General features: G+C 46.7%; 1 protein-coding gene across 2 annotated transcripts in view; it reads left to right on the top strand.

Moving 5' to 3' along the window:
• Nucleotides 1-12,213, top strand: part of SMOC2 (SPARC related modular calcium binding 2) — a 153,597-nt gene extending 141,384 nt beyond the window's left edge. For both annotated transcript variants that reach the window (XM_065888721.1, XM_065888720.1), the window contains exons 10-13: nucleotides 1,554-1,653; nucleotides 3,476-3,750; nucleotides 10,028-10,065; nucleotides 12,196-12,213. In XM_065888721.1, the coding sequence (XP_065744793.1) occupies nucleotides 1,554-1,653; nucleotides 3,476-3,750; nucleotides 10,028-10,065; nucleotides 12,196-12,213 (431 nt within the window). The remainder of the gene's footprint in view (nucleotides 1-1,553; nucleotides 1,654-3,475; nucleotides 3,751-10,027; nucleotides 10,066-12,195) is intronic.
• The last annotated feature ends 798 nt before the right edge of the window (nucleotides 12,214-13,011 follow it).

Genomic DNA, 13,011 nt, shown 5'->3' with positions numbered 1-13,011 from the left:
AAAGTAACATTCTTGCAGTGGTCCTGGGGGTTTCCCTATAGATTATAATCTACCTTTCCAGTTGCGTTCAAAGGGAAAAGGGGAATAACACAGCTCTATTTTCGCCCTTCCCCGACCCTTAGGGATTCGCATCTGTTTTCTGATATGTGTATTTAACGAAGTGGAAACTGGTGTAAATGGGTTCCTGCTCTAGGCAATTAACATGTGCTTGAATGATAATAACAAAAACTTGTGTGGAAAGGAAATTTATGAAACCCAGAGTTCTCTAACTGTATAAACACGTTGGTCTTTGAACGACTTGGCCGTCGTAACACAGCGCCACCATCCGATTCGCGTGGAATGTTCCTCCTGCCTCCCAGACTCCAGGAAGACATGTCAAGCTGCATCTCTTTATCCCGAAACGGCCAGGAGGGTGGAGGGGAGTTTAGGGACAGTTAACTTGTAGGTAAAGTATCTTGTAGAATGTTAAGCTTCCAGTAAACTCAATTACAGAATTACTCGAAGGCCCTCCACTGCCTTCGGACTCAGGCTCCCTTGACAGGACTCTGGGGCCGTGTCTTCTCCAGCCATGTGAGCTTGGGGTGTTTCCCAGCATCCGGGGCCTCCTACGTAATGTGGGGCAGTGATGCTACCTACTGGGATTGCAGCTTTGGGACCAATGGGATGATAATGCCTGGGAATCTCTTAGTCTCACATAGTAATAATTCAATAAATAGAGATTGTAATTCACAGAAACTGTTTTAAAATCAACATATATGGATTGCAGCGTGCTTACAAGGGTTCAAATGGGCTCATTGATACAGGGCGCCCGACACACTGATTTTTAAAAATTTTTTATTTTATACTGGAGTCTAGTTGATTTACAACGTTGTGTTAGTTCCAGGTGTGTGGCAGAGTGATTCAGTTAGACATGTACATGTATCTATTATTTTTCAGAGTCTTTTCTCATATAGGTTATTACAGAGTATTGAGTGGAGTTCCCTGTGCTGTGCAGTAGGTCCTTGTTGATGATCTATTTCACATATAGTAGTGTGTATGTGTTAATCCCAAACTCTTAATTTATTCCCCTTTGGTAACCCTAAGCCTGCTCTCTATGTCTATGAGTCTGTCCCTGTTTCATAGATGAGTTCCTTTGTGTCATATTTTAGAGTCCACATGTAAGTGCTATCACCGATGGTATTTGTCTTTCTCTGACTCACTTCACTTAGCGTGGCCGTCTCCGGGTCCATCCATGTTGCTGCAGATGGCATGGTTTCATTCTTCTTTATGGCCGAGTGTATTCATTGTATATACGCACCACATCTTCTTTATCCGTGCGTCTGTCAGCGGACATCTAGGTTGCTTCCATGTCCCGGCTATTGTAAACAGTGCTGCAGTGAACACTGGGGTGCGTGTCTCTTTTTGAATTATGTTTTTCTCAGGGTATATGCTCAGGGGCAACACACCGATTTCTGAATCCTACGTAAGCCTTTCTTCCCATTACAGAGAAAAATCCGTTGTACTCTTTGAGTTCTGGGAGATATGAAAAGATGTTCGTACTTGATTTTTTTCAGGCTGCCCTGGTGCCAAAAAGAACGAGTTTCTGACGAGTGTGCTGGACGCGCTGTCCACAGACATGGTTCACGCTGTCTCCGACCCCTCCTCCCCGGGCAGGTGCGTGCGCTCGACTGCAGAGCAGGAGGCCGGGAAGAAGCCCGGCATTCAGGGAACTCTCAGAAGCTGGAGGGCAGAGCCCAGACGCTGGCATCTGAGGCCTGAGAAGCTTAGCGGACACGGCAGGGCCTGCAGGAAAGAAGTCCCCTCCCCAAACCTGAGGTCACTGCCTTTGTCTGGAGGACATTTGTTTAGCAGGTTCTCTTGTAATGCGATCAACCCAGGGAGGATGTTGCCATCAGGGACAGGGCCCAGACCTTGGGATTTTCCCAGGTTCCATCAGGCAGGGGCGGGGGCGGGGGCGAGGGGAGGGGAGGGGATGGGAGGACCCTGGTCCAGAGGGCTTCCCGCTTTGGAAAATCACATTTTAGAGCTATTGACTGGATTTTAAATACTTTGAATTAAAATGTTCAAATTAAAATTCTCAAAATAGGATTTCTTTACAGTAAAATATATATGACATAAAATTTACCATCACAACCATTTTCAAGGCTGCAATTCAGTGGCATTAATTACATTAACAAAATGTTCCAAATCTGACTTCTGAAACTCTGGAAACTTGCTCAGTGTGCCTGGTGGAAATTCTGCCATTCTGGGGCTGAGGCTTTGAGCTTTGCTTCCGGAGAGACTGTTAATTCCCCGAAGCCGTTCGTCTCTGTGGGTGACGTCCCTACGAGGGTAGTTTGCAGTGTTTAATGGACATAGTGTTTCAAGCGCTGGATCTCCCCTGTTAATTAGTAATAATTAATCTCTCTATTTTAAAGCACATTTTCTGATTGGGAATCTCACTGTCTTTATTTCCTTAGACACTGGCCTTCTTCCCTGCCTGCCCCAAACCCTGATTATTTCACCTATTCTAGATGATCTAAAGCTTCCTGGTCTTCTTCAGCTCAAAGCCCGCCTCTCTCTGTCTCTGTTTAAGAGTAAGATTGCAGAAGAAAAAAAGGCAGTGCTAAAGTAAATGATGAAGAAAAAAAAAAAACAAAAAACAAAAAAAACCACCCAATTTTCAAATTGACCTCTTATATTCTTGGAAAGATAGATCTTCTCTGTAAAACTAAAACTGAAAGCAGTAAATGGATTTCCATCCTAGAAGGTCCTCTGAAAGTTTGGGAAATAACTAATAGCATCAGAAAGCCCTAATACCTGGGAACTTTTGGTGTCTGACTCACTCTTTACGCCCGTGGAAACGCAGAGACCAACAGCCAGACAAGGAAGGAAGGACCAGGGACTAGGTGAGCACCTGCTGCACCTTCCACGTGGTGAGAAGGCCCAGTGTAACATCTGGGATGGCTCCAAGATCAGCCTCAAAGCCAGGCCTTCTAGAAGAGCTTTTTACTTATATCTTAAAGCATCAAGCTTTTGTTTTTTTTTAATCCAGGGAAAGATGTCTGGTTACCACTTTAAGATATATGTTGTTTTGCACCTTTTAGTTTATCCGTGGCATAAACAACCTGCCCATGAGTCGCGATTAAAGGAGCAGAGATCCTCTGGGTCCCAGGTTGAGTAGGTGTGCGATGTGTGAGCCGATGGGCCATCCCCATGGGGTTTTGTCCGCGTGACTTGCCAACGCCCAGCGCGTGATTGGCCTGCACAAGTTCACTGTGCCATTTGCCATTTTGAAACCAACTTGAAAATCTTTTGCCAAATTTCTATTTCTAAGTTATTTTTAAAAATCATTATATCAAATGGCAAAGCCACGCAGCCTCAGGCCCTCCTTCCAGGAAAGTCAGAGCACGGGGGCCCTCGCTGGAGGGACCAGGGCCGGGGTGGGGAGGCAGCCAGGCTGCCGGGGGCCCCTGACCACCCGTGTGTCTTCCAGGCTCTCGGAACCTGACCCCAGCCACACGCTGGAGGAGAGAGTGGTCCACTGGTATTTCAAACTGCTGGATAAAAACTCCAGTGGGGACATCGGCAAAAAGGAAATCAAGCCCTTCAAGAGATTCCTTCGGAAGAAGTCCAAACCCAAAAAATGCGTGAAGAAGTTTGTTGAATACTGTGATGTGAATAACGACAAGTCCATTTCCCTGCAAGAGTTGATGGGCTGCCTGGGCGTGACCAGAGAAGAAGGTGAAACTAACACGAGGAAACGGCACAGTAAGAGCCTTTCTCATTATTTTGCTCCCACGCGTGTCCACTCTCGACGGCGTCTGTTCAGGCTTAAGATGTAGAGACTGTCCTTGCAGTCTGAGGGTGGAGGGAAGTCTGATGTGCCATATGACTGCAGGTCACCGTCCATGGAAGCACTCACAGACCGTCGTAAGCGGTCAAGGGGAAGCCGGGTGGGAAGGGTGGGAGCGGAGTGGTGTCTAGAGACAAGTCTCACTGTTCCGTCCAGGGGGCGCGAGGTAGGGGGTGCCCTTCTCCAGGGGCGCCTTCTGACGCTGAACAGCAAACTGGGCACCCTTGGGAGTAACTCGGGAACTCCACGCATGAGCCCGACCAAACATTCAGCCCGGTTTATTAGCAGTTCAATAATTCCTGTTTCCAAACCAGTTATTTCAATGGTCGAAACAGTGTTTCAGCTGCGTTACCAGATGTGTGTATCTCTTCCCTGAACCCAAACGCTGTCAGCAGCCCAGGGGCCGTGTGCGGACTTGATGGTTTGCAGAGACCTCTCCCACCTCTGCTAATTTATGATTCTGTTATTCTGTTACCAAACTTGTAGCATATTTGAAACATGAAACAAGTCTGAGAGTAGATTCCGGAGCATCGGTAGATGGTGGTCTTTACACTTCCTCGTAGTTGCAGCTCAGCTGGGACGCGGAAGTCCTGGCCGCTGACCTCGACTGTGGGCTTCGGGAAAGGACTGCATCTGTCTTGTCAGTTTCTGTGTCCCGAGCGCTCGTCATAATAGTCATTCCGCATGATTCAGCCGAACTTGGTTCCAGGCTAGATCCCTGTAATTGTGAAAGGACTCTTGCTAATTTTCCTGTGAGAAGTTACTCCCGGAAGAGTTGAGTTTTATTTTGAAGACCTCTGTATCGGGTCTCGGAAGCTAAGTGCACTTCATGTTGCCCCGAACATGTCCAGACTGCAAACAGTGGTAAGAATACGCGGCCGCCCACTTTGCTGACCTTGTGGGGTGATGATGACATTTCCCGGCAGGATGTGGGTCCTTGCTGCCCTCTGATGGGGGTCAGACTCAGAAGGCTCTGGTCGTGGAAACATTGTGTGCAGCATTCGCCACGCTGCTGTGTGTCTGCAGGCGGGGTACCGGGTGGGGGGGGCCGAGCTGGCGCGTCAGGGGGTGACCGGCCCCCATCACCATCCTGCCTCACGGTCCCCGTGGCTCCTTCTTTTCTGCCAGCCAGGCCGGGGATGGGGGTGAGGCTGCCCTCATTCTCACTTGCAGATGAGAAACCCAAGAGCGCCGTGCGGCTTCCAAGCCCTACGGCCACCCGAGGCGTGCGGCGGGTCCACCCTGAACAGCTGCCCAAGCGCACGGGTCCGCCCGCAGGAGACCGGCACCTGCTGGGCTGCAGCTTCTGTCGGGGTTTCCTCAACCCCGCGCAGCCCTGCCCTGCAGCCCCCGGGGGGGCCTTGGACGTTTCCAGTCCAGGCGGTCGCCCCCACCCTTGCTCTCCTTTGTTGGGGCTTAGGGTCGCTGCCTGCCGCTGTCTGACACTGCCTGTGATTCTTGGACCTGGACAGACGTTCTCACTCACCCTATGATTTTTTTTTCGATTTTGGTCCCCCATAGGGTCCCAAGAGACAAGTGACCTATGGCAGTTTTAGGCAGAAATCCTGGCAGCCAGGCGTCTCGGAGGCCCAGGGGATCACCATGGGAGCCAGCGGGGAGCCAGTGGCCGGCTAGCTGGAGGCCGGGGGACTGTAGCTCCCCCCGCCCTGGGGCTCTGATGATTGCCGGGGAGGGGGATGAACGCTGACCCAGTGACTCGTTTCAGCTGTTGCCAGGTTGGCTTGGGGCCGCGGTGGCCCTTCCTCCGTTCCAGAACCCAGCCTTGAACTTCTGGAAGAGTCTAGTTTTGTGGTTTCAATGAGCAAATTAAGTGCAGGTTCAACAGTGTGTAGAATCTGCCCTTTTAATCTTTAATCATCACCCCTTTCTGAAGGGCCCAGGCCAGTCCATTGTTTGCAAGGACCCCCCTCTTGATGAGCACCCAGACCCCTGAGCCTCGTCCGCGTGCCTGAGGGACGTCCCTCGCCAGGGGCACGGTCCTTTCTGCATGTTTCCTAAATACAAAGGAAGTCAGCAAATGGAGATGCTTGGCAGGGATAGTGGGCGGGGGTGGGGTGGGGGGTGGTGGTGGAGGCCCAGTGCACGGCGGCTTTGCCAGGAGCATAATTGGCCTCAGAGCGGCGGCGGGTGTGAGGCATTTTGAGATGGAACGGGATCCCTCCAGTAGTTTCAAGATGAATTCTGAGCAGCGGAGAAATTACTCTCCTGGATACCACCACCTGACCCAGCCCTTTGTTCTACAGAGAAGGCCACGCTCTCCACCTGCCCCCACTCTTCGTGGCTCAGTCCACAGTGTGGATGGGTCGTTTCCAGAAGCGTTAACCACGAGTGGGTGTGTCGTCTCAACACCAGCGCTTGGTGTGAATTGGTGCCACGTAGCCTGTGCTGAGCCCACGGGTTCCGGGGCATCGGGAACCACTGCGCGCGTGGGTGAGCCCTGAGCTTCTGCAGAAGGCACAGGTCGTGCTGAGGAGGGTGTGCAAGTCCCAGCCCTCGGTCAGGTGCAGGACTTCTGACGTTGTGGCTAACGAAGTGCTCAGTTCTCTTAGTCATTCATTCGCTCAACACAAACGTCGAGGATCTGTCGTGAATCGCGGGGCGGAGGTGGGAGCTGAGTCTCAGAAGCTCTGCAGTTTGTAGGGAAGATAGAAAAGCCCTAGAACGCCCCGCGCGTAAGGCGTGGGTGTAAGCAGGCAGCTCCCAGCTCGAGGACTCGGGAAAGCGTCACTGGGCCAAAAGGATGGATGGGACGGCCCAGCCCCTGTGCCAAGCACTGGGACACTGGTGCCTCCCCTGGAGCATCTCCGACGCAAAGCCTCAACACTGCCCGGTCAGAGCCCAAGGCATGAGGGGTAACTGCGTGACACCCGAGGACAGCCTCGTCCGAGAGCCCAGGGACCATGAGAAGGGGCTCCTGGTCAGGTGTCTGCCGGCCAAGGGTGCCCTCGTGGGAGAAACGGGATCGGAAGCTGGTCTTCCTGGAAACGCTGAAGGTCGGTCGGTCTTGCTGTGCTCTGGGGACACCACGGCAGCTCTCACCCCGCACGCTGAGGCCTCAGGAAGCTGACGTGAATCCAGCACCTTCAGAGTCACGATCCTGGACACCTACGCTTGGTTGTAAACAAAACTGCCTCAAAACCCCAGCTCCCTGTCAGCACCAGCATTGGACCTCTGAGTTGGCTCAAGGGCCTTAGCCGATCACATGCCCTGTTGTTTTATAATCTGGTTAAGTAATGGAAAACTTGAGGTGTGGCCAGTCCAACAGATCAGGAGCCAGTGCTGTGGAGAAGACGGTGCCCACAGAGGCAGTGCACTCCCCCGGCCCCGGCTGCTCTCGGGCTGCAGGATGCTGCCCTCCGCCCCTGGGTGGGGGGCGGAGCGGGGGCGTCTCCACGCCTCTCCTCGGGGCTGGGGCTGTGTTCTCACAGAGGACAGAACGCACAAGGGGAACAGAGAACAGGTTCGCGGGCAGAGCGGATGTGCAGAAGGGGTGCAGGCCACGTCCTCTTGCCGAGAGGGGTCCAGGGTCTCCGCACAGCCCTACAAGGGGACACGGAGAGGGTGGGTGTGTAACCCTGCTATCAGGGGAGCGAATAACAGAGCATAACACCTTGATGTCATCATCATTTAGTAGAAATGTTTAAATTACTGCAGAATCTTGAGTTATCAGTTATCTTCTTTATGTGCCTCTGACTAAACCGATGTGTCTGAATTTTGTTGTCTCATTAGTAACCAGGAAGATAGCACGTGTCATCCCCTCTCTTCCCCCAGAGAAGCTAAATTCTGTAAAAGTAGCAATTTGGTAAAAAATGAGCATTGGGGATTTAGATACATTATTAGCTGATCTTGCAACCCTTTTTTTTTTATCTTGCAGAATTTCTCTAAGAGTTTTTCAACTTTATTATCATTTATCTTTTACTACCCTGTGTAATTTGAAATAGTGAAAAGTCAGAAAAGCCTAAGTATTCAGGAAGGGGTTAGTTGGGACAGTCTAAGTATCCAAGTGGCTACCAGTTTCTTTTGTTTTCTTTATTTTTGCTCACTAGTTAACAATACATCTTTTATTCTAAAAAATATGAGAAATTAAATAAAGAAAATAAATAACACATGACCTTTTATTCTGAGACAAAATCAGACCAGATCTATAGCTTTCCAAAAAATATTTCTATGCACATATACATATGTATTTATGTACTGTGATTTTTCACTACAAAATGGTGTCATAATGTACATACTTCATTAATCACACCTGTTTTAAGCAAGTACACAAGAGTTTGCATTTAAGTTTTTGCAACTAAGACACGTTATTGGGAGCTTGATCTCAATTTTCACCATTACAAAAAATGCAAAAAATTAAAAAAAAAACCTTGAAAACTATTGAGAACTGATAGAGCCTAGAAAAAAAAATTTCTGAAGAATTCAGAAAAAAAGTTCACAAAAAATGATGCCATGCCCTCATGATTCTCCAAAATGACCATTGTGCAGAAAATCAGCAATTAGGAAATATCCACTTTTGACCAAATTATCTTTTTCAGCCAGACTGCCATGCCAGCTACATTCTCTCAGACATATTGCCTTACAGCCAAATTGCCGTTTGCCGTGTCACCTGGAAACAATCACTTATCATTCGATACCGAGGAAGCCACCCTTCCCGCCACGCACACACATCCATCGCTGAGCTCTGTGGTAGGAGCTGGGAAATACATACTCATTTTCTCACCGAAAAGTATTTTCATTGATGTGGCATGGCGTTGTATTTATCTTGATGATGTACATTCTGTTTCATTCAAATTAATTAACAGTTTATTATTTTTCTGCCCTTCACGTATTTTAAATGGAGCTTTTCCCTACTCCTTCTTGAGTGGAATATTCCATCCAGTGTCATTAATGAAATTTATACTCTTTTCATCTACATAGCAAAGTTCTAAACACCAAAAAACGTTAACTTTTCTTGCTGTAACCTAACTTTAATCTGTAGCTACCTCCAGTGACCAGTAGTCTGATGTTTGCCATAAAAGAAACCAAGAAAAATCTGGGAATTGTTGATAGTGCAATTGGTTTAGATTAGATTCAAAGTATCAGTTTAAAATTCTTTAAATTTGAACCAATGGCACGAAAGCCTACTTTCTCTGTAAAGTAGTCATTTCAGGCAAAGCAAAGTGGAGAGTGGCAACAGAAATTATCCCGATCCTTGGATCATTCAAACTACAATGGAAAGAGATAGTCCATTTAGCTACCATTTATTTAATATTTTTGCAATTTACTTAATATGTTTGTGTTTCAAATTTTCATGCTCTATTTCTGTTTGCTTGAATATAGCAAGAGAAGAAGTTTGAACACAGAATAATTTTGCTCTTTATTTTTTTAATTGAATGGATAGACGTCAACAATTAAGGCATTTGGGATGAGGGATGCTGCCCTCCGTCTACTGATTCATTCGAAAGATATTTACAGGTGCTCCCTGCTTTAAACATTGGCAAAACCACAGTAAATAAAACAGACAAGAGTTCACATCTTTCTAGAGCTTACATTTTAGTGTGGATGCAAGAAATGAGATAAATGAGAAAAATCCACTGTGTGATGGGTGATGCTAGCTAAGGTGGTGATGGGGGGAGGGGAGGGGGAAGGCTGAATTTCAGGTGGAGATTTGGGGCAGGAAAAGTGCCTCCACAGGTGATGTCCCAGGTCCCAGTCTTGAAGGAGGCACAGACGGCACCAAGCAGGATTTGGGAACGGTTATTTTGATCCAAACAAGTTAAACGATTCTCGTGATTTAACCATAAAACCAAAAGATTTCAAAGACCCGGTGCTGGTTCCTAGACTTCCAGCTGCCTGGGTCCTCTCTCCCTGGGAGAGTTTGAAAACTCGGGGAAGGAGGTCTCCACGACTAGTGGACACGCCTTTGGAGTTTTGGGTAAAATGGAACAGTCTTCTAAAGTTGGGTCAGAGCATTTGTATTGTTGGGAATTGTTTACATCGTGACTTTTATGATCCACTATTTATAATCTATGCTCAGCGTACGTGCAGATGCATATTTTCTCATGTAAACAAGCCTGCCAGTGGACGACACTTTCCTACCGTGATATGGGTTTCTTCCTGAAGCATTCTATTTGACCTTTTACTAAATAAAGAATATTTGGTTTTTAATCTTTCTTTTTTTTTCCCTGTTAGCCCCTAGAGGTAATGCTGAAAGCACTTCTAATAGGCAGGTGAGTATGTCTACATTGTAGCCTTAATCATTTACTGTTTTAGTTATAGGCAACAAAAGTTGAGGTTCTGTCAACTTGTAAAGTGAAGTTCCTTCCGAGAAAAGAATATCGTGTCTGCACCCCTGTGAGGCCCCAAATAGCCATGCAAGATTCTGTCAGAAATTACCAACTTGCTGAAACACCAGCATCAACCTTTTGCCCTAATTATTATTTTCCTGCTGCTTGAAATTTCAATTATTTTATTATTTTTAGAAAAATTTCTGAGTCCCCTTATTTTTGGAAATATTTATTTTTAAATAGTTCTGCAGGATGTGGATTTGTAATTTATTCCTTACGTTTGGTTAAGGAGATTGCAGGAAGGGGGAGTCTTCTCTTTTCATCTAGGGATCCGAGTGAGACAAGTGGCAGCCCCAGAAGGGATTTTTCACTTCCTGCCGTGCGTGCTCATAAACATACTTCTATGCTTCTGAATCTGTATTTCTGCCTGTGCAATTAAAGGAGATAATTGTGGTGTCTCTCCCCAGCATCCCAGGCCACAAGCTCTCCAAAGTCTAGAATATTTTCCAGAAGACGAACACGAGCGACTCATTTCTCCCTCTCTCAAAGCCTGGGCCACATCCTCCTTTCTTAAGACCACTTGTCAATTTGTTATGTATTTTGCCTTCACCTGCTTGATTCCAGGTCTCTGGTCCCTAAGGCAGGCCCCCGTATTTGTGGTGGGCTTGAAGCGGAGACCTTCCACGTGCACCTTGGATGCAATTTAAAACCATTTCATTAGGAAAGATGTGTGATACGGTCGGTCTTCTTTGTTTAGCAAGTGTTTATGGTTTCAACTTTTAAAATCCCACTGCAAATCACTTGTGCTTTAGAACAGGGCTGGTCTGAAAGCAATGACCTGGGCTGAGCTCTGAAGACTTCCAAACGGTTGTTTTCCTAAGATAACGCCAACGACGGGCACACGGGTGCTGCCTCAGCCCGAAATAAACTCTGTTCCAAACACAAGACTCACTCAGCTTTTTCCCAGAAGAGGAATCCAGAGCGGCTTCCCCAGCCCTGTTGATGGTGTTTATCACTGCAAACTGTGATCCTGGGATGATGTCCTGCAGCGGCTGGCACATGATAAAGTGATGGAAGACCATACAGATTTCTTTGAAGAATCAGAGTCCCAACCACCAAAATCGTTCACTATATGAATAACCAAACCCAAGAACTATGAAATGAAGGGCAGCGAGTAGGATGCATGAAGCTTATATTTAATCGAAAAGTGAGCTGTCTTTCTTGGTATCTTCTCCAGTTTCCATCACAGCTCAGCAGTGATCAGAGCAGTGCTATCAGCCACTGCTGACGTAGCTTAAAACGTTAGTGCCACCCCTCCTCCAGCAAATCTGACCAGCTTTAGTTGCTGGTAAAATACATTGATGGCTTATCTTTATCCTCAGCTAAATAAAACAAAACTTCTTATTCACTTAATGCAGGAGATATAGTCCCCCTTGTCCCCTGTTCCTATATTTATCTGGGGAATAAAAGCCAACACAGAAGCCTCCTGAATGTTCAAGTGTAATTATTTCAAATAGACCAACTTGTACTGGTCGGAATGGGTCCACGTGGAGAAATAAACCTGGAAGATTGCACTTTGCTTCTCCTTTTCATTCTATTTTATTCTTAATTGGCACAATGCAGAATTCCAGTAATTTAGGAAACAAAGCTTTTCAAGTTGTATTTCTTAGAGAGGTCAAATAGTGAACGGAAAGGATGAAAAGAAAACTGTTAAAAAAACATGCCTTTATCAAATTTGAAGCACAAATTAGTATTAAAAGTATTTTTATATGATAAATCCATGGTGATTGGAGATTCTGCACAATGTTTAATATACTGAACACACAATCCTTGAGATAAATGCTTTCTCAACTGATATATTTCTCCTGATATTTCTGATCACTGAGTGGGAGGAAAGTGCTAGAAGTTGAGAAGCGTCCACAGTGTTTTTATTATTTCACATCTATTTAAAAAGACTGCTTTTTCCCTTGTTGTCACCAGCTGGGTTTGTTTTATTCCTAAAAGGCAAGTCTTCGTCTTCAGAGATGAGTGATGCAAATGTCTAAATACATCTCTTTTCTGTCTTTTTCTCAGCCAAGGAAGCAAGGATAAACGACCGACACATCCACGGCGGGTCCTAGACACGCGGCCGACTCCCTCACCAAAAAGCAATTAAAAAAAACAAAACAAACACATAGCATTGCACTTTGTACTTTAACTGTAAATTCACTTTGTAGAAATGAGATATTTAAACAGATGGCTTTAATCTGTGAAAATGGAAAGGCTGGCTTCAGAAAAGTAATCACATACAATGTATGTGTCCTTCTTTGACCTTCAAAATCTGTAGTTGGTGGAGATGTATTTTGAGTGGATTTAAGCTTAATTTCTTCCTCCTACGCGTGTTAACCTGGCAGAAGCCTTGGCCTAGGGCGCTCTGGCTCCAGGCCTGTATCTCCTTACCAGGGCCGTTACTAATAGTCTCGCCAGGTTGGCGTCGTTGGAAATCGACTGCCCTGGCAGCATCGCTGAATCCATGTTGGAAGCTTCATGGCGCCATAGAAGTTTGTAATCAACGGCTGTCTTCGTCATGCAGTTAATGAGTGCATGGGTCTTTTTGTTTCTTGGGATTTCGTGTTAGTTTGTCGGTTTTTCTTCCAGAGTTCTCGCTCACGCAATGAGTTACCCAACCACTGAAGCACTCTTTACAGGTAGTGCCCTGGTAGAAAAGAACGTTTTTCAAACCCTTTTTGATGTGACTGCTTTTTCCATTGCAAGCTTCTGTTTGAGTTTTGCCTTGGGCTCAGATTACTCATGCAGCAAATGCTAGAGAATTCTTTCTGCCTTTCTGAGGCAGCGTGAAGGGGTCCATCGTTCAGAAAAGTAAATTTCATCATGAGCTGACCAAGCCGG

Source organism: Phocoena phocoena, chromosome 12 (genome assembly GCF_963924675.1).
Source record: "Phocoena phocoena chromosome 12, mPhoPho1.1, whole genome shotgun sequence".
NCBI lineage: Eukaryota > Metazoa > Chordata > Mammalia > Artiodactyla > Phocoenidae > Phocoena > Phocoena phocoena.
The sequence above is the reverse complement of the archived record's forward strand: the minus strand, read 5'-3'. Positions and strand labels throughout refer to the sequence as shown.